This window comes from Anabrus simplex, chromosome X (assembly GCF_040414725.1).
Source record: "Anabrus simplex isolate iqAnaSimp1 chromosome X, ASM4041472v1, whole genome shotgun sequence".
NCBI classification, from domain to species: domain Eukaryota; kingdom Metazoa; phylum Arthropoda; class Insecta; order Orthoptera; family Tettigoniidae; genus Anabrus; species Anabrus simplex.
In genome coordinates, this window is record NC_090279.1 from 65,110,365 (window position 1) to 65,136,303 (window position 25,939).

At 40.1% G+C, this 25,939-nt stretch overlaps 1 protein-coding gene across 1 annotated transcript in view; it reads right to left on the reverse strand.

The window, feature by feature from the left end:
• Window positions 1-2,112: 2,112 nt before the first annotated feature.
• The window catches only part of LOC136886535 (uncharacterized), a 101,590-nt gene continuing 77,763 nt past the window's right edge, over window positions 2,113-25,939 (reverse strand). The window contains exons 4-5 of the mRNA XM_068230608.1: window positions 14,859-14,941; window positions 2,113-2,239 (exon numbers count right to left, since the gene is read on the reverse strand). Coding sequence (XP_068086709.1) covers window positions 2,227-2,239; window positions 14,859-14,941 — 96 coding nt within the window. The 3' untranslated portion in view covers window positions 2,113-2,226. The remainder of the gene's footprint in view (window positions 2,240-14,858; window positions 14,942-25,939) is intronic.

Here is a 25,939-nt window from a genome sequence, read left to right on the forward strand (position 1 = left end):
CACCCAAAGGGCTTGACTCCTGTGTGAGTCAGGATATGACGTGCAAGGTTGGATTGCACACGGTAAGACTTACTACAGACATTGCAGAAGAATGGCTTCTCACCTGTGTGAGTTCGCATGTGAATTTCTAAGCTAGATTTAATGCTGAATGACTTGCCACATACATTGCACCCATGCGGCCTGTCTCCGGTGTGTGAGATTATATGGAGTACCAAATGGCTTCTCCGGCCGAATGACTTGCCACAAACACTACACGAGAATTGCTTTACGCCTATATGAGTTCGCTTGTGAGCAGCTACATGGGATTTCGTCCTGAATAACGTTCCACACACAATGCAGGAATATGGCTTATAACCCGTGTGAGTCCGTAGATGACATATTAGACCTCCCTTCTCGCTGAAGGCTTTGCCACAAACATTACAATAGTATGGCCTCTCGCTTTTGTCAGTCCGTATTTGTATCGAAAGTCTACATATGTGCTTATAAAGCTTCCCACAGGCACTGCAGCAGAATGGTTTTCCGCCAGTATGACACCGAACGCGACAAGCTTTGTAAGATATTGTGCTGAAGGATTTGCCACAGACTTGGCACTTGCGGGCATGTCAGCTGTGTGAGTCCGCATATGAGCGGTCATGTTCTCTTTTTGAATGAAGGATTTCCCACATACATTACAGCAGTGCGGCCTGATGCCAGTGTGAGTTTTCATGTGACGTGTCAGATGGCATTTCCTACTGAATAACCTGCCACAGACATTGCATTTGTGCCTCCTCTCTCCCGTATGAGCCAACATATGATCCGTTAGCCCGTATTGTCTCCTGAATGATTTGCCACAGACATTACAGCAGTAAGACTTAAGGTCAGTATGAGTCCGCATATGTTTTGAAAGTCTACTATTGTCGATGAACTGCTTCCTACATATATTGCAAGTGTATGGCTTCTTGCCCGCGTGTATCCCATAATGATAATCTAGGTGTGATTTCCTGCTGAACGATTTGCAACAGACATTACAACGGTACGTCATTTTACCCCTGTGTGTCCGATTGTGGGCTCTTAGTTCTTCTATCTGGGAGAAGGGCCTCGAGACGCCACCCGACCAGAAGGTGTATCAGATTGCGACCGCATTGGAGGCCATGCTCCACACCCTGCCAGCGGGCCGGGACCATCACGACGTCACGACGATATTGTGGTTCCTCTCTGCATGGTATGTCCTCGACCCGGCTCAACGCAAGTATGCCTTCAATCGGGCCAATCTGTTATACATCGCCCTATCAAGGGGCTGGAATTCCGCAATCCAGGTCGACCAGGCCACAGGCGACGAGGTGGCAATGCTCCCAGCGGGATTCCAGTTCCAACCTTCGTCCGTCAGAGCGGTCAGCCGCCCCGCGCCAACCAGAGGAAGAGGGCGCGGCACTCGCCGCGGACGAGGACAGCAAGCAGCAGCTCAGCCAGCTCCTGCTCAACAGTGATGGCGGTTACGCCACCCGGTTCCTGCGTAGTGCTTCCTCCAACGTCCAGGAGCCCACTTCGAGGACCCAGCGATCACGACCGTCAACACCCGGTCAAACGTCTCAAGAGCATGCGAGTTCTCCGCCGAAGCCCGAGACGAAAGAAGCCACCCGACAGATTTCAGTAACACATATTTGTATGTATATCATAGTTATTCTTTGTACCATGATCGCCTTTGTAGCTTTTATATTGTATCTTAACAAAGTATGTAACCCCATCACTCATGTACATTAATATTAAAGCACGGTGGTACTCACTCCCTCAGAGGGGTGCCACGGTTCTAGCCTCTTGCCCTGCACGGCTGCGCCAGTGCTGACTTCCCCCATACACGTGCAAGCCAATCGGCTATAAAAGCACAGGGGGCAGTTGGCTCTGGGCAGTCGTTCAGCGGGGCAGGAGGCAGAACCATATATGGCAACCGTGTGGCTTTTCACCCATGTGAATTTTCAGGTGACGTGCCAAGTGGAATTTCCTACTAAATGACTTGCTGCAGACATTGCAACAGAATTGCTTCTCGCCTGTGTGTATACGCAAGTGAGAATCTAGGTAGGATTTCTTGCTGAACGACTTACCACATATATTACACCCAAGATCCTTAATGTTTGTGTGATTTTGTATATGTCTTGAAAGGCGGAATCTTGTGCTGCATAACTTGCCACACACATTGCACCTAAAGCTAGCTGCTCTGCCTTCCGGAGGTTCATGATCTGCATAGCTCACCTAGGCCCTCGATCTACAGTGAAAAATTAAAACCATGTCACGAATAGTTCAACAGAAAACTCAACCAGAACTCTCACACAAAGGAGAAGCTACTGAACATTCCACTCACTGATATCCCATGCAGAGAATTTCATTACACACGCCCCACATTCCTATGGTAAATATCACCTGAGATCAAATTCAGAGTGCAGATTTAAATTTAAAAATCTCACAAATGTTACGTGGATGTGTTGCGTCCTTTCTCTCGAATCACGCGCAAGAAAATTCTTACGATTTAGGAATGTACAAATTCAAGCACGGCCCCATTTAAAGAATGCATGATAAGTGGTATAGTCTAAAAGGAGAAATACAAACTAATCCGGCACACATTTATCTTCTGAAATCCGTATATGTTTATTCTCCTATATAATGACGGCACATTCTAAGGAGTTTTGAACTTGTTCAAGTGCTCTGGACTTTGTGGCAGGCAAGTAATAATTTTTGTAAAAGCCCTTGTTGTTGTGGGTGTTTGAGAGAATCTCAGTGTTGTAGATATTAATAAAGTTGAGAACATTGTTTGCCAACAATCAGCGCGATCTGCTGTACAATGGCTAATCTACTATGAATGTTATTTACTGTCACGAAAAACATACATTATGAATTTGTACATTATTATCAGATCAGTGTAGCAGTCTATTACGGCACAGTGTGGTTATTTCTTATTACCTAGCACTGACATGCAATCAAACAGAGCCTACCCACATATAGGGCAGTAGATTTACACAAGGAAGTTCATACTTACTACCATGTATTACATCAGTCTACGTCTTACATGCTGTCTTTAACAGAGGCCATATGCAACATGGGAACCACTCATCCTGATGAAATACAGCGAAAGATGAAATATAACTATCATATGACAGCCCTTTCCCTAACACTGACGCTTTCTTTTCTCTTCCAGATACTGTTGTCATAGACATTATGCAGTCAACAATGAATATGGCTTTGGTAGTGTTTTATTACAATGTTCTTCCTATCCTGAATTTGAAACCATATTCAAGTTATTATGTTTGAATATTCTTACAAGTGTTCCTGTAACACTGCGGCTACAAGGAGCATGAAAATCAAGGCTTGAGCCAAAATTCGCGATGACAGGACGTCGAATTGCACCGTAACGGACATTGCTCCTATGTAAGGGAAGGAATAAGATTCCTTTTATTTCATAAGATCGCGGACAACGTGAATATCTTTAGTGTATTGATAACATAGTTTGATAGCATCCAAGTCTGTGCCTGTCTTCCCGCCGCAGAGTGGTTCTACATATTCTATGAAAGAAGTGCGAGAAATACAAATTTCTTGGTTAAAGGTGAGATCCGCTTACAACAGACATATGGGAAAAGTCGATCACGCAGGCCATAATATATCGTAACATGAACTGCTACTTCTCAATTCATGGTGTATGGACTGAATTCACATGACCCAGTCGAATGCATAACTTCCTCACAAGCAAAGTAATGGGATGCTCGACCACGCGTTGTTTTGCACTCTTAGGAGAAAAAAGTGGACAAATAAAACGGGGACTTTGATTCCAGATACGACAGGCTAGACCTGTCGGTCATCATACAGGATATTGATGTTGACACCACTAGGCAACAGGGGGCAGATAATAGATAGATAGATAGATTAGATAATGCCTTTATTGGTGGCGAAGTTAGGGCTCAAGGCCCTCTCTTACACTTAACCACTAGATGAGTATACATATACATAACTTATAATTTCGAATACAAATAAAACAAATAATACTAATAGCAATAATAATAATAATAATAATAATAATAATAATAATAATAATAATAATAATGGAAGAATCCTTAATTTTAAAATACACAAAATAACGTACACTTAAATTATTTAACTGCAGTAATCCATTCATTCATCCCATTCATTCCTTCATTCACTCAACAATTATCCAGCAAGTCAGCGGGATCTACCCAGCAAATGCTCCCGGCAAGCCACTTTAAACTTGCGATGAGAACGATTTTCTCTAATGTTCGCAGGTAGCGAATTCGATGACCTAGACACAGAGATTATGAAGGAGCGGTTGTACACAGCAGTACGGTTTATAGGTATGGCAAGAGAGGAACCAGATCTTGTATTGTGTTCATGATAGGACGAGAGGTAAGAAAAAGATAAAGACAGATAGTCGGGAGTATTAGTGGAAAGAACTTTGTGCAGAAGCGATAACATGTGAAGTTCACGGCGCTGGTGCACTCGAAGCCACGACAGCTGCTTATAATAAGGTGATATATGAGCATCATATTGCAGATTAAAGATATATCTTATGCAGCTGTTCAGGCTCCGGTCCAGTTTCTTGTTACTGTCCCAGGTTATTCCAGTCAACACAGTGTCACAGTAGTCAAATATAGGTAGTATATGAGAGCGAATTATTTCTACTTGAAGTCGAACAGAGAATATATTAGCGAACCGTTTCAGGGGATATAAGCTTTTATGTACTTTATTGCATGTGCTTATCACCTGTTGAGTCCAGTTTAGAGTCTCAGTCATGATAATTCCTAAGTTGGTCACTGAAGTAGAGTAGGGTATGATTTTATTGTTTTAAATTATTGGGGGGATGTTCTGTTGCTTGAGGGAATAAAGGTTTTTACTGGTACCGATAATAATAACTTGAGTCTTATTTGGATTCATTAATAAACTGTTTTTATTTGCATAGTCACTAAGATGTTGAAGGTCAGAATTTATTTTAGTAATTGCAGTATCAATATCACTCGGTTTTGAATGATAGGAAATCTGTATATCATCCGCGTACACTTGCAATTTGCAGAATTTAAGAGCTTTTGATATATCATTAATTTGGATGATAAATAGCAGTGGTCCAAGAACCGACCCCTGAGGGACGCCGAGGGCCTTCCTGTGCCATTCTGAACTCACATTTCCAACTGTTACACGTTGCCGGCGATTTTCAAGTTAAGATAAAAAGAAACGAAGTGATACACTGTTAAAATTTAGCTCTCGAAGTTCCTGCAGTAGTAACTGAGGATTAACAGTGTCGAAGGCACTACTGAGATCTAATAATGTCAATACAGTCACGTCCCGTTGGTCTATTGCACGTCTGATATCATCTGTCACTCGTAGTAAAGCTGTCGCAGTGCTATGTCCTTTCCTGAAGCCGGATTGAAAGGGATTCAAGAGGGAATGCTTGGTAAGGTATTCAGTAACTTGTGTATGAACTAGACGTTCAAGCATCTTGGATAAGGGTGGTAGAATGGATACTGGACGATAATCTGAAGGAGAATCCAACTTGGAGCTCTTCGGGATGGGTATAATTAGTGCATCTTTCCAAACATCTGGGAAAACTCCGTTTGTCAGGCAGTAGTTAAATATATGAGTTAGTATTGGCAGAACAGCTCCTAAAATATCCTTAATAAGCGATATAGGAATGTCATCATTACCTGTGGCATTAGATGTTATAGCGTATATCACACGTTTAACTTCATTCGAGCTGACATTTCTAAAAGAGAAAGTATTTATATTTAGCATTCCTAATTAACTGCTTTGTTCTGTTTCTCAGAATCTTGTATTGCTGGAAATCATCTGTGTCATGCGTCTGTCTGTATTGTCTGTACAGTTTGTCACGACTGGTCATAGCAGATCTTATCTCGGCCGTTAGCCAAGCAGAAGAATGGCGGGTGATTCTTACCTGTTTCTTTGGTGCGTGCTTGTCAAATATTTCCAGTACCAGTGAATTGAATTTGTTTACTTTAGAGTTAATGTTCTGAAAATTACGTATACTATCCCAAGGCAAGTTATATGCATCGTAGCGTAGTTTATTCCGGTCCATATGTCGTAAGTCCCGTATTGTAATGTAGCGTGGTTTGTACTTAGGTATTCGAGTAGAATAACACACGTACAGTAGGTCATGCGAAGAGATGCCAGGAGCAGGGATCTGTCCGTGCTTAATTACTTTTTGAGGTTGATTTGTCACAAGAAGATCAATTAAGGTATGACTTGTGCGGTCAGAGTAATGAACATGATTAGTAGCGTTGAGGGGTAAAATTGTCATGTTTGTAGCGATAAATAAATTCAGTAGATTGTTCGCGTCACTAGTCTGCTTCAAAAGGTCAGTGTTAAAGTCGCCCATGATTATAATGTCATCGTATGCCGAGATAAGATTTGCTAATGCCTCTTCAAAATCATCAGTCTGTCTTATTTTAGGCGGCTTGTATAAAATCCCTATCAATATCTTTTTATGGCAGTCTAATTCTACAAACATAAATTCCGGTCGCAGTGTAAGTCGTGGGTCAGAAGTGGAAATTATCTTACATTTCAAGTCATTTCTGTAATAGAGTAGAAGTCCACCGCCTATTTTGTCAATGCGGTCATGGCGTAATATTGAGTATCTGTCAAGGTTAGCTGCCGATGACGGCATGTCTGTACGCATCCAGCTTTCACTGATTCCAATAATATGTACATTGTTCACTTCAAAAATAGCCTGTACCTCCTCCATATGAGCTAATAATGACTGGCCATTTAGGTGGCAACAATGTAACGATCGCGGGTGGCTACTGAGCTGCTCTTGCAACACAAGTCCTGTTGAAGGTGGTAGGGACGAAAGAGAAGGGGAGGGTGAGGGCTGTGGAGAGGAATGCAGGTCAATAGTATTACCGTTATACTGGTCAACAATCATATGAAAGTAAGCAGTATGAAAAACAAAAATTAAGTAAGATGTAAAATAAGCTTACCCCAGCAACCTGGTGAGTAGATTCACTGACTTTCACAAGCACACACATACACACACACAAATATAAATTAATAATCGGTACTACACACATAATTTCTTTCTCTTAATTTCACAAGTTCATCCTACTCCCTGCAATGTTTTTTAACTGTGCCATCGTGGATATCTGAGATTTGGTTCCATCTTCCATTAATACACACATGCGTCCATCTTGAGTCCAGCATTTCTGCAGTCCCCATAAATCCCTTGCCTGATTAAGTATATGTTTTCTCGCACTTGTGAGGGACTCAGTTTGCATGAGCCCACTGCCATTCAGAGCTCGCTTTGCGCGCCACACTCGATCACGATCATGATATCGTAGGAACTTTATAATGATAGGCCGATTTCCCTGTGAGACCACTTCAGCAGACGTTCTATTTCGGCGGCCTAGCCTGTGGCAGCGATCCACATCAAGAATTTAAAGTTCAACCGAAAGTTTATTTTTCAGTGTGTCCAGCATTTTAATGTAGACGTCCTCGGACGGCTGTTCCGGGTCACCATGCAATAATAGGCAGTTCCGGCGACTGTACTGTTCGGCCTCGTCCAACGCGTCGTCTTGTTTCTGGAGCCGATCTTCAAGAGCCTTCAACTCCCCTTTAAGCATGGAGATGTCCTCGCTGGCCTGTTTCTTGAATTCCTGGAACTCGGCACCAAGCGCTTGAAGCACGTTCGGTGGGTTAGCGGCACTGACTGCTGAGTCTAGGCGAGCTTGAAAGTCTTTCATGCTATCTTCGAAAGCCGATATCTTCTTAGCTACTTCCTTTACCGACATGATGATTATTTTTCAAAGAAGAAGGCACTTAAATATATAACTTTTTTAACACGGATTAGCACTTTCAGCCGATTAACTTGCAATTTAAACAGGGTATAGCAAGAGCAACTTTACTCTACCGTGACACTGGATTGTATGTCATACGTTTTGAGGCATATCACGCCAAGCAAAAGGTGCAAAATGCTGTGGCCATTCTTCTTTACGTGATTACGCGATGTTTGTGACTAGTGATTTATCAGGTTTACAATTACTTTTTCAGTAAAATGGTATTTCAATTTGCGTTGATAAATATTCTCCACGAATCAGCTATATTGTTCTAACATGTGGCACGTCCCAGGTGACGTATAAAGGTTGCCCACTGGTCTGCCGGCAGACTTGAGCTAAATATCATAGCTCTCGCGGAGTAAACACACACAAAGTCTTTAATGGAAATTTTGGCGGAGATGGAGACGTTCGGTACGGAGCAGTTGGCAGAAGAGGTACTCTACCTTTCTGAAAGTTAATGCAGCAAGGAGCGTAACGTTTTATTTTTAGCGGAGGGGCTGCAAAAGGCGTCTGTTCCCCATGTCCGGAGCGGCGTAACTACCTGCTGTCATGAGCTCTAAAATGCTTCCAGACACGCCGGCCGTAAAATAATACTGTCACATGTTTACAGAAATATGCCTCATGTAATCAGAACCAATGTTAGGGCATCCTCTGTAAGAGACGCGCTTTGGCAGGGCCCAGTAAGCATGAAACGTATGCAAGGGTTACCGTCACGTGGGCTGTGACGGCTAGGCAAGCAAGTATCCTCATTCTGTATCCCATCACTCAACTATACCTAGATGAAGTAGCAAATTAGCCACAGCATATGAGAGAAGGCATATAGGCATATGCGAGGTGCAGGAAAAAATATGTAGTGGAGAAAAGTCATGCGAAGCGGGGTGCGATTACTAACTCATGTACAATGGAAGCCGAAGAACAACTAATAGTGTTAGCACGGAAAGCAAAGATCGCTTCAGGGGACTGCCTGACAATAAGACCGCTTACTATGTTATCGATGCCGGTGACAGAGGAAAGAATTACACACAGTCCATGGCGTTCATGGATATGTTCAGAGGAACGACAATGGCCAACAAATGCCCGATTATGCAGAAACTGATTATCGCGAACACACGGTCCAAAAAGCGTGATATTCACCTAGTCACGTACAACAGTGACTCCCATCCAACTCACATTGACTACTTCCTTGTGAGACGAAGGAATCTCAAAGATGTTCTAGAGACAACAGTTGTTCCTTACGAAACCGTTGCGATGCAACATAGACGACTCATCTGTGAGCTGCGGATAAAGTCACCAAGAGTTCAATACTTCGCAGGAAATGGACCAAATGGGATCAAACGGTGGCGCCTGAAGAAGCAGCCCACCGTTGTTACAAACGTTACAGTGCCACGAATCACCATAGTTGAAGTGAGTTGGATTAAACTGAAAGGCGCCGCACGCTCCATTCTTGAAACAACTCAGTCAGGGCGACGAAAATGAAGGATTAACTATGACACGTGGCTTCGGAATGACGATGTTAAAAATGCTGTACGGTTAAATAAACAGCTGTAGGCCTACCACGTGTTTCTTGCTCGTTGGAATGCCTACAAAGCAGCCAGTAGTAAAGTGAAAGAGGTTGTTGATGTAATAAAAACAAACCGGTAAGCAGGTCTGTATATGAAACCTGGCATGCGCGAAAACGAGCGGAATACTTAATGGCTAGTCAAATCGAGGCATCCCTAAACGGAAGAAGTCCAACGTTTTACATCATCAATGACGAAACAGACTGTTTACTACTCGACTGGCGGGAAGCGCGAGTACAATGGCGGAACTTCTTTGACAAAATTTCAATCGTGGAATTTCAGTATCTACCAATCCCAATCACCTCCTCTATTGAAGGTCCAATGTAGGAAATTGACGTCACCGAAGTCCAGGCTATGCTGAAAGAAATGACACCAGGGAAAGCCATCTGTCCTGATTATCTTCCGGCAGAGTTTTGTTTCTCTCAATGGGTGGATGCAGCAGGGTGGCTGAAGGAAGCTTTTCAAACAGATCATCAAAGAAGGTCAAAATCCAACAGATTGACGACGGAGTATCCATTGAAAAAAGGGAAGCCCGGCCGATTTTTCTAATTACCGTCCGATCATACTTCTGAGCCACGCAGTGACAGATTTCGAACAAATCATCGACAAACGGATTAGCGATTTAAACAAACACGCAACAAGCCAAGCTGGATTTGTGTACAATTGTGGCACAACAGGAGCAACCCACGTTGCAGTGCTGTTACGTGAGAGGCACTGCGAAAAGAATAAGAGGCGTCATCACGACTTTCTCGACAATGATAAGGACTTCCATCCGGTATATCATAACCTAATCAGTCAGCGCTACAAGAACATGGCATTATGGAGCACCTAGTTGAGAGGGTATAATTGATCTATGTAGAACCAAGGAGTTATATTCAAGCTGCCGCAAGAGCGTCTGATGACTTCCGCGTAACTGCAGAATTCCACCAAGGCCCTGCCTTATCACCACTGCTGTTCATTCTTGTGATGGACATCATTACATCAGACCTGCACAGTCCAGTACCATGGACACATCTGCATGTAAATGCTGCAGAGAATAAGCGCCAAACAGAAGATTGTAACAATCGACTAGCACAATACGTCCCGCGCCTCAATAAAATGGAGACAGAATACATGACATTACATCGTTGAGAAGTTGGAAGTATGCATGATGAAGGTGAAGATATAGTACGAGAAGAGAAATTTAAGTATCTTGGCTCCAAAATCTCTGATGATGGACGACTTACTGCTGAAGTCAACTTAAGGATATGCAAGGCCTGGCTGAAGTTCAGAATGAAAACTGGCGCCCTTGTGACCGTCAGATGACGGACCATCCGAAATGTACGATCTACTGAACTCGTATCCGTTCTGTCGTTTTGTATGGCAACGATTGCTGGCCAGCTAAAAAGGAGGTAGAACGCCAACTAAGCATCATGGATACGAAGATGCATAGATGAACGGCTGGCTTAACTAGACTCGATCACATTTCAAATGATGTTATTAGAAAGCGTTCTGGCATTGCACCGATAGTGAAGAAAATTGAGGAAAGGCGTGTGCGCTGGTTTGGACATATTTGCGTGCCGAGGACGATATATTGAGAAATTCAGCGTATACACAGAAAGTAAGTGAAAACCGGCGCAAGGGCAAACAGGACAGCATAGGACAAAGTGCACAATGACCTGAAAACTGTGAGACTACATAGAAACATAGCCCGACATCGAACTAACTGGAGACAATGAATCACAACACTGGAGCCTCCCACCACGCAGGACTAACATTAAAGGAGCAGAGAAACAAGAAGCAGACTGATGAATATTGTGTTATAGAAATGGGATACAATGGATATTTTACACATCCTATAATTCAACGTGGTATGTTCAAATTCTCTCCCTTAAAGCCTATGTCTAATATCTATATTGTCTTATTTCCACAAAATAGTGTCTGAATGAGAGAACGCTTCTGGATTTCGTATTTATGTGACTCCTATAAATGCATTATAAAGAAAAGTATATAACTCAACAAAATACAAAATTCAGGAGTATCTCTTTTAACCGGCAGTGACAGTTTGAATATCCGGTGAAATTCTACGAGGACCAACAAGAGGGGAGACCGTCAGCTTATTCTAGCCTGTATGGAATTTTGCAATTCATATTTCTGCTTACATCCGTCATAGATAGCAGACAATCATAATAATTAATTTGTTACTTTCACCCTAATCACGTCAATAAATATGAATACTATGGAGGAGTGGCACAAAGAGGTCAGCTCAGGGCTAAGTGACACTCGATACTCTACGAAAGGGGAAGGACACCGCATCACTACATGTTTAGTTCAAGACCATGTGTCTACACAAACGGAAGTTTGCCTCATCACTAATTACTTAGCTTAGGGCGGTGTGTCGTTCCACAAATGGAAGGTAATCGCATAACTAATTGGCAAGCTCATAAATATGTGCCTTTCCACATGTCAGCAATTAGGAAATTGTATGAACCTTAAAAATCTGTTCATATGTAATTCAGTACCAAACTGACACGGCAAATATTTTACACATTTTAAAAGAACCAATTTAAATTTCTGCAAGATATTTGTAGACTGCTGAAATGAGAGTCAGGATAAAATAGCACCTGAGGTGGGATATAAAAGTGGGAAGCAGTAGATAAGATCCGGTCGACTGAATCCTTCGGAAGCATCTAAAATCTATGATATACAATGGACTAAGCTACATAGACAATGCACTGTCCTCTGCCTTATACACCAAAGAGAAAGCATACACACAAAAGGCTTGTTGCTTTGCTGCTTCGAGACTGCCTCTGCACAAGATATCCTTAGGAAGAGGAAAGCTTATTTAAACTCCATCTAAAACCAGAAATGCGCATTTTGTGTATGAAAAGTTCTCATAAGACACGACACATTTTTATTGGTGGTCATAATACATGATTGTTCTCTATCATAGCCTATTGTGCCCTGTTACACAAAAATTACACAGAAACAGCAGTATTTCAACCTCGAAGAGTTGACATATTTGGGCGATCTTCAGCTGTGTGCATGGTTCTACTCTGACTAATGAGAGAGTGTAAGCTGGTACTGGGTAGTTCTGAGGACTGAAATGAATATTTCTTGCCACTAGTTGCGAATGTACAGTAGGAACAAGTCAATGCGTCACATAACAGTCGATAAGATTCTAACTACCCACAAAATCAAATGAACCTTTCAGAATTCGTACTTTCCATCAGTAATCTGGTTTCAAGTCAAACCATAGGCTATATGGCTAACTGAAAAAAAAATTTATTGTCCATCTCTTAACATGAAACGATTATCTTTCATTGAAAATCAATTTCTTTCCTGATAAAGTTCATAAAGTATTGGTTTAAATCACAAAAATTGAAAATGAATATAACATCCTTTCACTTGAAAAATGACTTTCCCTAGAGCCCTTTTAATACTTAAACAATTCAAAATTTTGTAAGTTTTATCTTCTTCTAAAGTTCTGTGCTATAGTCTATTTTAGAACTCTCATTCAACCCGTATAAAATGTAATGTGACTTCCAATGAGCGAAATATTTTGTTGGATTATGAATGAAATCACAGATTTTAAGTTCAACTTGTAAAACAGTCTGTTTAAATCTGAAGTTTGTTTAGAGAGGCACTCATATCACCTGAAATATCTGAATATCAAACTGGAAATGTAGAGAAATGCAGTTCAACGAACAGCATATGAAGTCCTTGGCAGCTTGTGTTGTGATGCCATCCCCATGGTACCACGTCTGATTCCCGCGTAGTAACCACGTTCTGAATCCAACCTCAAACCGCGTTCCATGTCCCGCGTAGTAACCACGTTTAAATTCAATTAAGTCACCACGTTCCAACTCCCACGTAGTCGAAATGTCAGCAGGTTGATATGACAAAATAGGCACTCGGTCAGGGTTTCAGCGTGTCACTTATAAACTTTATAAACACGAAAACGTTCAACCGACAAGATTAACTTGTGAGTGTTCTATGCTTGTAAGTCGTAAAATTGGCACTGTATTTTACTAATGTTTAATCACTGGTAGTTAATTGTTATTGCTCACTAGATTGGATACACTGTTCATGTTGAAGCACAGTTATAACATATTTAAAAACGAAAATCAGTCTTATTCGCTACAACGAGATACTTAATTCGCGGATATTCACAAGTTCCTATGACGACAATGACATACAATGTCAAATACTGTTCACTTGTGATTAATGTTTAGCCTTATTAAAACTTCAGCCAATAGTTATTACACACGTATTTAAGGTAATATTATGAAATAGATTAGTATGAGAGATTAAAGGTTCAATTATTTCACTTCAGAATCGTCTTAATATTCACATACGCTTATTTCTCATGAATATTTACAGTCAGTTTCATTTGAATGCCAGTTTAAATACAATTAAATTTGTTCGATTTGCAGTGGAAAGTACTAAGTCTGTGAAGTGATTAAATATCATTAATCATTGACAACACTTTGAAATTATTAATTTAGTATCATATCACTCGAAAAGTTTCTAAGTTCCAACACGAATTATTATTTTATAAGTCTTGTCGAAAATTTTACCGTAGGGTTCGTACGATGTGATATCTAAGTTCGAACCTCGCGAACCCGTTCACGTGAGACAGCATGACTACACGACGGGAGCGAGTTTAGAATTGAACTGACCCCGTTCTTTCATACCAATCCGCCACGGTTAGCTTCCTCCCCTCATGAAAAAATCAACTTTTTAATACCTGAATTGCTCTTAAGTCCGTAGGAGGATATTAATGAAACTGCAGTATGTTTGTCTGTAAATAATGGGCTATACGACGGCGTACCTCATTAATTGGTATCTTAATGGGTTCCAAAGTTAGTACAATTTCTTCTAGTATGTTCGACAATATCAGGAGGTGCTCACGTGATAGCTGCATCACGCTACTGTGTGACGTATCTTGCTTGCTGTTTGCATGCCCGAACCGTTCTCTTGTGCTACTTCGCATGCTAGGGTCGCCCCGCTGAGGAGACTTCCATTAAATAAAATTATGTTCCAGGCCATACATGGATCCTGGTAGAGTACGAATGTACAAAATTAGTGAGATTATCTGTAAGTAATAGTTGCAGACGGCACTTCAGATAATAGGAATGTGATGAACAAATGATGCATTGACAGTGAAAGAAAGAACACATTGTACATGGTTGCTTAAAGGTACTGTAAAGAAATACGCTTAAAAATATCTAGCTTTACCAAAGATTATATATATATATATATATATATATGTTCATTATAACTACGTGACGGAACAAAAATATGATCTTAAAATTCCTGAATATTTTAGATAAATATAACTAACAGAATTTTAATATATTAGCGTTTAAATGAATCCTTGTAAAGAAAGGATTAAACTGATGAAAATGGCTAGCTGTTGGACATAAACCAACCACTACTGAACACACCAGTGAATAGGTACAATATATTCCATATTGTATAGGATTCGTAGTGCACGTACTTCGTTTCTTCCTTGATGTACGGCAGCAGCTGATCATCAGTATGTTCTTCTATGGATATTTCCTCCTTAATATATTCAGAAGGCTGTAAGTAAGAAATAAGAAAAGTAGAATAAAGAAGTAAGGGAATAAAATATATTAGGCGTAAACAAGAAACAGCTGAGAAAAAAATTCACAGTGGCACAAGAAGAGTATAATTAATTTATATCCCACTTTATAAATATAAGAGTGGAAAGAAACAATCAAATCAAAATCACTTCAAATGCAAAGGAGGTGTCTACCTTGGTCGCAAATCGTATATAAAAATACCTTACTATCAAGCAGTAAATTGTCAATGAACAGAGAGGAAGACAATATCCTAAAATACAGTATTATACAATTTACACTAACTTTTTTCTATTAAACACACAGCTCATCGTTAATAAATTTATATTATTTACAAAATTTTACTCGTAATATCCTCTGTATTTAAAAACATTATCAACTCATATACAACACGTGGAATTATTTCAAAGATTAATATACAACAGCTATAAGATTAAAATTTTCATCGCATTTATACATTTTATTTTCTTACGCTTTTTGGAACCTAACTTGCATAACGACCTGCTGCGTCTTAACCCAAGTCCCTTTTGCCACTGCTTTTCAGACAAGTGATAAGAGAGGTAAGAATGTGGAAAGGGACACACTGTAGGACAGCACTAGGCAATTTAGCATAGAAAAAGAGGAACATTTGTAAATACGTAAATTTAAAATTGCCGATATATTTGTGAATAATCAGCAGAGAATATGTACACATGCATATGGGGATGGAAGCACTTCCGTGTATTTGTACATGTACAATTTAAGGAAATAAATAAATAATAATAATAAATACTATCTCCAAAAACATTACCCAATAATATTCCTTGCTTCTTTTTTCCTTTCTGCTGATCCCTATTTCAACAATGACTAGCTATTTTAATTATCCTCTTATTACCGGATTAATAATGTATACCCTCTCTGTGAATACTTTAGTGCTGGCGGCATAGCCATTGAAATTCGTGTCTTTAATGTGGTTTGCTGCTGCGTTATTCATCAAGTGATTCATGGTCACAGATACCATGGTTTTCAATATTTATAAACATTAACTTCCGCCGGCTTTAATGTTATTAATGTGCCCATCTGTGGTGTATGGCCAGACAGTGCCTTTTCCAGTATTCTCCTGCATTCTAGTGTTGTCGGTATGAACTATCTCGCCACTCTTCCCCTCCACCGAGCGAGTATGCGCACGTAAACATTGCGAATGTGGTCTGACTTGTAGGCTTCTGGGTTGTCGCCAATAAGGTTCTGTGATGGAAGGACGGCGTGCTTCTCGCTTGACGGGGTGGATAGACCCAGGGTGACGTTGGTTTCATAGGGCTTATGCACTCGTAAACTTTGCAATTTCCTTTCAAATCTTTTTATTTAATGTACCTCGCCTGGAATTTTTGAGTGCACTCTAAGGGTTTCCTTTACCATACGTAAGTAAGGATATTATGCTGAAGCGAACTCATGACTACGGCAAGATACTACACGGTAAGTGTTTTTTCCAACTCATCTTTAACTTGTTCCAACTTGTGAACTGAATATTTCAAAATGTGAAGTGCGTACCGCGACAGGATGTAACTTTGCTTCAACTAAATTCTACGTTTTAGCTTTGCGGAGTTTGAAAATTTTTCTAGTCAAAATACTTATATGTAAACCACTTTTGTTTATTCGGGATTTGCGCCTGCTGTGAATTAATATTAATCCTTATTCTTGGAAATTGTAAATTTAATACTTAATATCTGGTAGCGGCTTTCGAGCCGTTGTAAATAGGGGTTTACGCAATGTTTTGGCAGGGTCACTAACCAAGCGAGCTGCTACAAGGATGTGGAATTTATGTTCGTTTTCCATTTTAATTTTCCTTCATTTCCTTCTTCTGGGTTACATTTTTAATTAATTTGTTTGGTATTTTTGTGATCTTCGGCGTCCTGATTTTCTTTTGTCTCTTAACACGTATATGCCTATTGTTGTTTGGTGGCCTATGATTGGCCCTTTTCCTTAACTACCTAGGGTGTTTTCGTTGCCATGGGAATATTGTGTTGATTGAAGGTGATGCTGATTGTTGATGGATGTTGGTGGAAATGAATTGATGTCCCTGTTGTGAATTTAGTATTGCGGGTTGTTTAACCTGTTTTTGTTTTAATTAATTTTGGCATTTTTCCCTCCCTGCTGGCACATCTTCCAAACCTGTGTCGCGGAGCTTACTATTATTTTTGTTATTATTATTATTATTATTATTATTATTATTATTATTATTATTATTATTACTATTATTATTATGGGGTAAACTAATTCTTGGAAACTTGATCGTAATATTCCACCCTTCCTTGTGGGAGCTCCTTGGATTATACCCCAAATAACGTTTCAGTATCAAGAAAATCACTATATAAGTCAAAATTGTTTAAAGGTTGGATAAGATATATGATCGAAGAATAAACTTTCCAAGGTAATCTATTAGCATGACGATTTTAAGAACCAAGTGTGATGACTCAACTGTTATAGCGTGGTAGTTTGTGGACCCGCCACTGGGAGCACTGTAAACGTCGGTGTCCAACACGTGCTTCAATAGACCGGCAAACCATGTGTTGGAAAGGGCGGGAGATGTTATTGTGCGAGATATTTCAAGTCAACAAGTTGAATTTCCTTTGCTTTCAGTTCCTAAACTCAGTTCATTGTGTGTTGAGCACTTACAGCACGTGTGTTATGTGGCCTGATTATATTAATAGTCCAACATGCCGTACTGTTTTGTGCCTGGCTGTAAGTCAAGCTATGGTAGAGTAGTTAATGGTATAAAATTATTTTCACCACTGAAGGATAGAAATAAATTTGAAAAATGGGCCAGAGCTATTCCACGAAAGGAATAGTAGAATTTGTCAAGTTCATTTCTCTGATGATTTGATAGTAAAATCAGATAACTTTATAGTGAATGGTGAAAAAGTGGTTATGCCTCGTGAGAGAAGGAAATTACGTCCAGGAGCAGTGCCTCACATTTTCCCGAATTTGCCGAAATACCTTTCAAGTGAGATTAAGTCCCGTGAAACTCCCAACAGGAAAAAAGAATCTAGACACCACTAGGAGAAGAAGATTGAAGACGGGAGTGTAGCAGCAAGTGGAGAATTAAAAGGTCAGTCTAATGTTGATCAAAATTTGGGTTATTCTAGTGTGCTTTCTGATGCCGAAAAGACAATATTATCGCTCAAAAGGCGCCTAAAAATGCTAATCGAAATTTAAATCGAGCTAGATCCAGTCTAAACTCAGCAAAATCGAGAATTAATTTATTAGAGAAGCAGGTTAGAAATACACAATTCGAAACTCTTCGATTGAGAAGTGTTTAGTGAACCATTTGGCTAGGTACGTTGTTAAGCACTCTTCTAAATTTATTAAGTGTTAGCTCTGTGCCCATTCTCTACGTGATAATAATCATAGTACATTTTCAGTTCTCTTCGAAATAAAAGACTACGGTTCAAGCAACAATGAAGTGTTCTTAACACGGCCTTCGAAAAGTATATGTGACATTCTTTTCCAGGCCGAGAAAGTATTTAGTGAAAATCTGAACTCAAAATCGATGTGGAGCGAAATATTTCTTGATTGTATCGATTCTATAGAGAAAATTTCAGTTGATCCTTCAGGTGCTGGCTGTTGTCTTCAACATGTTATGGATATAATCCCCAGCCTTGTTTATCATTATCTGAAGTGCCGATTTTTCTTCAGAGTGAAAGAAATCCGGCGAGATTTACAATCTCTAACATCCGCCAAATCTTCACGCAAGCTTTCGAAAGTCCAGTAACCGACAAACTGAGATGGTAAGTAGAGTATTACCTTTAAATAGCTCATGGGTGTTTTTTTAATATGCTGGGAGTTGTGTTATTTATGTATATATACACTCGAGTAACTTGTGCTTTTCGCAACATGTGATGAAAGTCGTAGCTCTTATTTCTGTGCATGATATTTTTCCATTGTTCTCTGCCGTAGTATTTTAATTGTAATCTCTCATTTTTTATAAAAGACAGTGTATATACTTATCAGTTACGGAGTAATACGTTTCCTGTGTCACCATTCCTAAGACCAGCTGATAGGTATTGTTGAGCTACCAAACTCTAGCGCTGCCCGGCGGGGCGCGCCTGAACTCGATGAGTCATCACACTTGGTTCTTATATTCGTCATGCTATTAGTATTTAAAGGATACATCAGATTTGAAGAGGCGTTTCAGAATTGTACGTAGTCTTTGTTATGTTATTTATTTATTTATTTATTTATTTATTTATTTATTTATTTATTTATTTATTTATTTATTTATTTTTCTCTTATGAACGGTCGACCGTAGGTTTTTCTGATCTTTGAGCACTAAGTTTTTAAAATTTAATTTTCCAGCGAGGATATAACATTAATTAATTTGTAACCAACTTAAAGTCTAATATTAAAACTCTTTGTTTCTAAATAAAAGGTAGTTGTTTTTGAATGCCTTTAAACAATTCAAAATGATGACCATGTCTCCATTTTATCCACCCCTCTGGTCTCACCGGTTTAATTTATGGTGAGTACTTGTTTATTTTTCTTATCTAATGTTTGTTTGGACCCAGACGTTTCCACAAATCTGATAAGTACTTATCCTTTTCATGTATGGTCAGAACATTTGTGCCGTCACTTGGCGTAATTGTCTTAACTGCGTTAAGTGGTACAGTAAGTGTTAGCAGAGCTCTGGTTTATTAATTTTTTTACAGTGCTCGAAACTAACTGTGTGCTGTATGCTTTAATATCATTTTCTTCAAACCTCTTATCTATTCTATTTGTGCCAACTACCCGTTAGTTGACTGCATTGTCCCTGTAAAAACCTGGCCGTTGTGTAATTTTGAATTGTTTACGGATTCAAAGAGAGTAAGAATTGAATCTTGTAAAGTATCTTCCTGTGGAAGAAGCGCTTTTATTTGGATTAATGTGCTAACTTATTGTTTCATGTACCACAACAATGTCGAGCGCGGTTCTTATTCCCTTATCAACTCAGAAAAGCAGAGCTAGTTTATGAACTAATTATCCGGGCCATCAAACCTGCTAACACGGTCGCGGAGTGTGCTGCTTTGTTGGCCTCTCATGTCCAGGTTCGTAAAAATCTTTATTTTGTCAAAATCAACAACTTTGGTAAGTCTTTGAATTTTATTACTGACGCCTTAACTGGCATAGTGATAATTAGAGAGGAATTCACTGCAACCTCCCCCACAAAGGGGCAAATTAACAGACTTAAGTCTAGGGTGTGGCATTATTTAGGTCGCATCCAATATCTAATTGCTATGAGTCTTGAACCTAGCTTTATTTCTGAATGTACTAAACTGTTGACCATTGCTTCTACTATTTCTGCTGAACTAGACGTAATGTTGGCAAGTAAGGATATGGAGAACTTATCGGTTGTTGAAAGGGGAAGCTGCTCTTTTCCTACCTCTAGTAATGCTACTAATCATGTTGATGTATCCCCCAATTATCATATTGTGTAGCCTTCCCAGTTTTAGAGAATCTATTAGCCCGTCTAAATTCTACTTCTCGCTGCTCATTGAAAGGCTTGTTCAACGGAGTTAAAAACTCAGTCAACTCAATTGAAGAAAGTGCCAGGTTTCTGAGGTTCCTGGTAGAAATGACCGAGTTTGGTAGTGTATATTCCATCGATGACTTGGGTATTTTCCGTGCCGTGTTCTCCCATTGTGAGGGAATCTTGAAACGAGAAATTTCTGAAGCTATTTCGAAGAATTTAAAGATTACGGAATTTCATGAGCTTGTACTATCGAAATTTATCACTTCTTTAGCACGGCAAAATTTGATTCCTGAATATTGTTTTAAGACTTAACTGCCCAATGAAATTCTCTTAAACTATATCTTAGACTTGAGGTTTTATTGCAAGGTATTTTGAATTTCGGTGCCAGAAGAAGAAATGGTGGCACATATTCTGAAAGGTTTTCCTCCCTCCAAACGATCCTACCTCTTCCTCAGGAAGAGCCCGACTAATTTGTGGAATTAGAGGCTGCTTGTACCTTAGCTGAGGATGTGAAGCACGGGGTCGCGGCCAGACCCATCTGCCACCCTCCTCCTTTTAACCCGGTCTCGCCTCAATCTAGGGATAGTGGAAATCTTTAAAAATATTAGAATTGTGGATCACGTGACCACCTCCGGAATGCTTGCCCGTCAATAAAGCGTAGTACTGGTGCTTGCTGTTATTTGTTGGGTCGAGGCAGCATATTAAGAATAATTGCCTAACTTCTTTCAAAAAAAGCAATCAGAGACAAAAGGTTAATAGTAATGCTTGTGAATCTCTTGCCCCTAAGTTTTCTGTGCATTCTGAAAGAGTTATTCGTCCGCAGGAATGTAATAAAATCTCCGATTTGGTTGGGTCTAAAAGTACCTTCGCGAAGGCTGAGCTGTTGCTTTAATTGACTCGGGTAGCGTTGTCACTTTAATTGATGATGATACTTGTTGTTTTTTCTGCTATTCTACTTAACGTCGCACCGACACAGATATGTCTTATGGCGACGATGGGATAGGAAAAGTCTAGGAAGTGGAAGGAAGTGGCCGTGGCCTTAATTAAGGTACAGCCCCAGCATATGCCATGTGTGAAAATGGGAAACTACGGAAAACCATCTTCAGGGCTGCCGACAGTGGGGCTCGATCCCACTATCTCCCGATTACTAGATACTGGCAGCACTTAAGCGACTGCAGCAATCGAGCTCGGTGCTTGTTGTTTCAAGGGGCCTAACATCGAAAGTCATCGGCCCACTTTAATTGATACCAGTTGGTATGATGAGATGAGGTCCCCTTGTAAACTTCCTGAGTTGCAGAAAGTAAAAATTGCATGTGTCACGGCTAATAAGGGTAATATGGTAATTTTTGGATCTGTTGACGTGATATTGCGTACTGGTAATTTTACTTGGAAGGTTCATTGCTTGGTAACACCGAAGCTAGCTTGTAGCATTATTTTAGGCATTCACTTCTTGTCAAAGACCGGATTAGTTTTAGACCTCCACGCTAGAAAATTCTACTTTAAATTTCCCCAAACTGTAACGTCGATATTATTGATGCTCCTTTGGGTACCTTCAGAATTTCTTGTGTAGGTAGGTCGCTACCAGGGAAGAACAATGAAATCGATCAGTTGGATCTTGATCATTTGGATTATCAACAAGCTAATTAAGTCCGTAACTTGTGCCATCAATTTCCTGAGGTATTTACCAACAAGTTAGGACTGACGGATGTATTGGAGTACGATACTGAACTGTCTGACAACCAACTTGTTAGATCCCCTCCTTACCTCTTTCACCTCCTCGCATGTTAGAACTCAAACGATTATCGACCAAATGCTTACCGATGGGGTCGTCAGACCCTCCATTTCTCCGTATGCCTCTCTGTTTTTTCTGGTACCTAAACCCTCTGGAGGATACCGTGCCGTTATCGATTACAGATCCCTCAATCGAATGATCATCCTGCAATCTATTCCTTTGCCAGATTTACATGTTTTGGGTGGTTCTCCGCCCAAGTTCTTTACCTTGTTAGATCTAAATCAAGCCTATTATCAGATTCTGCTCTCTAAAACTTATATTTCCCTGACCGCCTTCATCACGGACTGGAATCTTTATGAGTTCCTCAGGTTGACGTTCGTACTATCTTGCGAAGCAGCTGTTTTAACTGGATTAGTGAATTCTATTCTAGGGGATATCAAGTTTAAGTTTGTTTTCAAGTACCTTGGTGACTTGTGATCTTCTCGAACACCTTTGAAGAATACATGGATCATGTCAGGGAAGTCCTGGAGCGTTTGAAAAAGGCTGGTCTTACTGTGAAACTATCCAAGGTAACTTTCGCCAAGGCGAGTATAACCTTTCTTGGCCATGTCGTGTCGCCCGACGGAGTCTCCGTTGATCAATCTAGGACCCAGGCTATCAGGGAATTCCAAACACCTAAGGACGTAAAAGCTGTTGCACGCGTTGAGGGCACGGTAAATTTCTTCCGCAAGTTTATCCCGAATTTTGCTGAGGTACCTCACCTCTTAACTATCTGCAGCGTAAGGATGTCAAGTTCATCTGGGGCCCCTCCCAGCAGGAAGCCTTTGAAACACTGAAACGTGCCTTATCGAATGCTCCTGTGTTGGCCATACCCGATTTTCTTAAACGTTTCATTGTACAAACTGATGCCTCTGGAGAAGCTGTTGCTGGTGCACTCTTTCAGGAACATGGGGACGGCCGCAGACCCGTTGCCTATGTGTCTAGGATCTTCAATAATCTGGAGAGTAAGTACTTCATCTATGATTTGGAATGTTTGGCCATGCAGTTTGCACTTGAGAAATTCAGACCCTTCATTGAACATGTAAATTTCGACCTTGAAACCGATAATCAGTCTCTCTCGTGGGTCTTGAACGGACCAAAAAGAACGGGCAGAATCACTAGATGGGCACTTAGGATTTCCGCTTTTAGTTTTCAGGTTAAGCGTATCAGAAGTTCGGAGAATGTCATCTCTGACAGCTTAAGGAGAATGTTTGACGGGAGCTTTGGCCTTGATGTAAAATCTAAAGTTGAAGAAATTGATGAAACTAATGTTGTTAGTGTGGGTGCCATTCTTCAGGATCTACCTTTGTTATGCCATGAGTTTGGCGATCAAAAAGCTGATCCTGAGTTGAAAGAACTCACCGACAAGATTAATGACGGAATGGTAGTAAAACCGTATTCTCTGGTGAAGGGTGTTCTATGTTGTAAATGTCGAATTGATGCTAATTTCAAAATTGTTGTTCCCAAGGTCCTAGTGCCAATCATCTTAAAGTATTATCACTGTTGTCCCATTGGTGGTCATTTAGGCACATTTAAAACTAGGCAGAAAATTAGAAAAATCTTCATTTGGAAAAGGATGGATAGTGATATCCGAAACATGGTTAAGTCCTGTAAAACTTGTGTTACCAGTAAACCCAACCTGAACAACCGTGTTGGTTTGTTATTATCTTCAGAAGACTCTCGCCAGATGGAAACGTCATTCATCGATTTTGTAGGTCCGCTCCCTCGTTCTACCTTGGGAAACATTCATATCTTTGTGTGTATTGATGCGTTCTCTCTGTTTTCCGGGATTATTCCCACTAGATCTACGACTTCTCGTACGTCTTTAAGTTGCCTTAATTCTCCCTTTGCATCCTTTGGTCCTCCCAAGTTTCTGGTTTATGACTATGCCAGTGCATTCACTAGCCACTTGTTTAAGAAGTACCTCTTCGAGTTGAGCATTTCCCATGCTACTACAACTCCATACTATCCAAACCCATCTTACGGCGAGAGAATGAACAGGAACCTGAAATCTGCCCTGATTGCATATCATCACAATAACCAATCCAAGTGGGTTTCTTGCCTACACTGGTTAGCCCATGCCTTCAATTCTGCCACACACGAATCTCATGGTAAAACTCCCATGTCCCTTATGTTCTGTTACACCCCGCATTCTCCTATGTCCAACGTACTTGGTATTGACGATCTTCTTCCCGACCTGTCTAAACCCAACGATGTTCAGAAAATCTGGGATAAAGCCAAGAAGAAATTGTCGGTATCCTATAAGAGAAGCAGAGAGAGAGAGAGAGAGAAGCAGAGATAGTACAACAAAAGTAGAAAGTCAACTTGGTTGTAATTTGAACATGAAGTTTTTGTCAGGTCCTATCTCATTAGTAAAGCCATTAACAAATTTTCTGCCAAGCTTGCTCCTATGTATCAAAGTCCCTGTACTATTTTACAGTTTTTGTCTCCAGTGTCGGTACTGGGGAGTGACCCTATCACGAAGAGGATTAGGCGAGTTCATTTTTCCCAGTTAAAATGAGGTTAATGTGTGATCCCCCTTCTCTCCTAAGGGCTTCTTGATAATACGTATGGTATGTAGTTTGTATCTGCGGATGAGGGCTACATTTCTGTGAGCAAATTTGTTTAATTATATTTAGATTTTCTGTAACTATTCAGGTTGGGTGTGAATTTAATTTAGTACATTTTTCCGTGTATAGTATTTTTGTTTTGAGTACTGCTTCCTGACCTTATGACCTTTTTATATCCAGAAACTGTTGTGTAGTAGTGTGCGAATTAATTACGTGTTAAAATTTTCTGCACCAAATCTTCTGCATTCATATCTCATGTGAATCTTAATATCCCTGTGTAGTAGCCTACTACCGTATACTTATTGTTACCATTGTATTTTAAAATGTGATTGTGGTTCATGGCGAGTGTGGATCCTTTCACTTGCGCTATTGGCACCTATTTATTTCATCGTTAATATCTCATTGCTCCTTTGGTTTGGGTGCATGCCTGCTCTGTCCATCATAAATTGATTCTACACTCATCATTGAAGATTACTAAATTCTGATCATTAATTTAATTATGGGCTTGATGCTGTAGCAGCCTTTGCCTTGTAGCAAATTTTGGAAAATTGTATATAATTTTAGGTCTGTGCATTTTTGTTCACTGGTATGAAAACTATTAAGGTGTCCTAACCTGTATTTATCTTTAACTGTTCTGGTATTCTATTGCCTATGTCTTGTTATCCGACTCTATTTTGGTGATATAACTACTGTCTACTGTCTATTCCGGTTGTGGTATTGTTATGTGTGCATTAAACGAACCGAGTAATCAGTTAGGTTAGTTTCTTTATTTGGGTGGGTTGACTAGGAACTAGATAGTACCCGGTGTTAGATCCAATTTGTTGAGTTTTGGTTTTGCCTGTAGATATTGGTTACTGCGGAACTCTGTCGATCGGACTTGGTGGTGGATGGCTGTTTGCCTTTACGGCATAGACTTAACTGTCTTCACTGCTTTCGGTCTCCAACTTCTGGTGGTACGATTTTCTAATTTCCGATTGGTCTGATGCCCCCTTTTAATCATTTCTGTAATCAGTTGTGAATTATCCGTTAACTGACTGATCTATTACTAGTCATTCCTGTCCTGTTGATTTTCTGGTGAGTAAAATTTTACCCTATCTACCTTCTCAAAATTAGGCATCTGGGTATTTCTTTCTGGTAATGGTGGTTAACTACGTT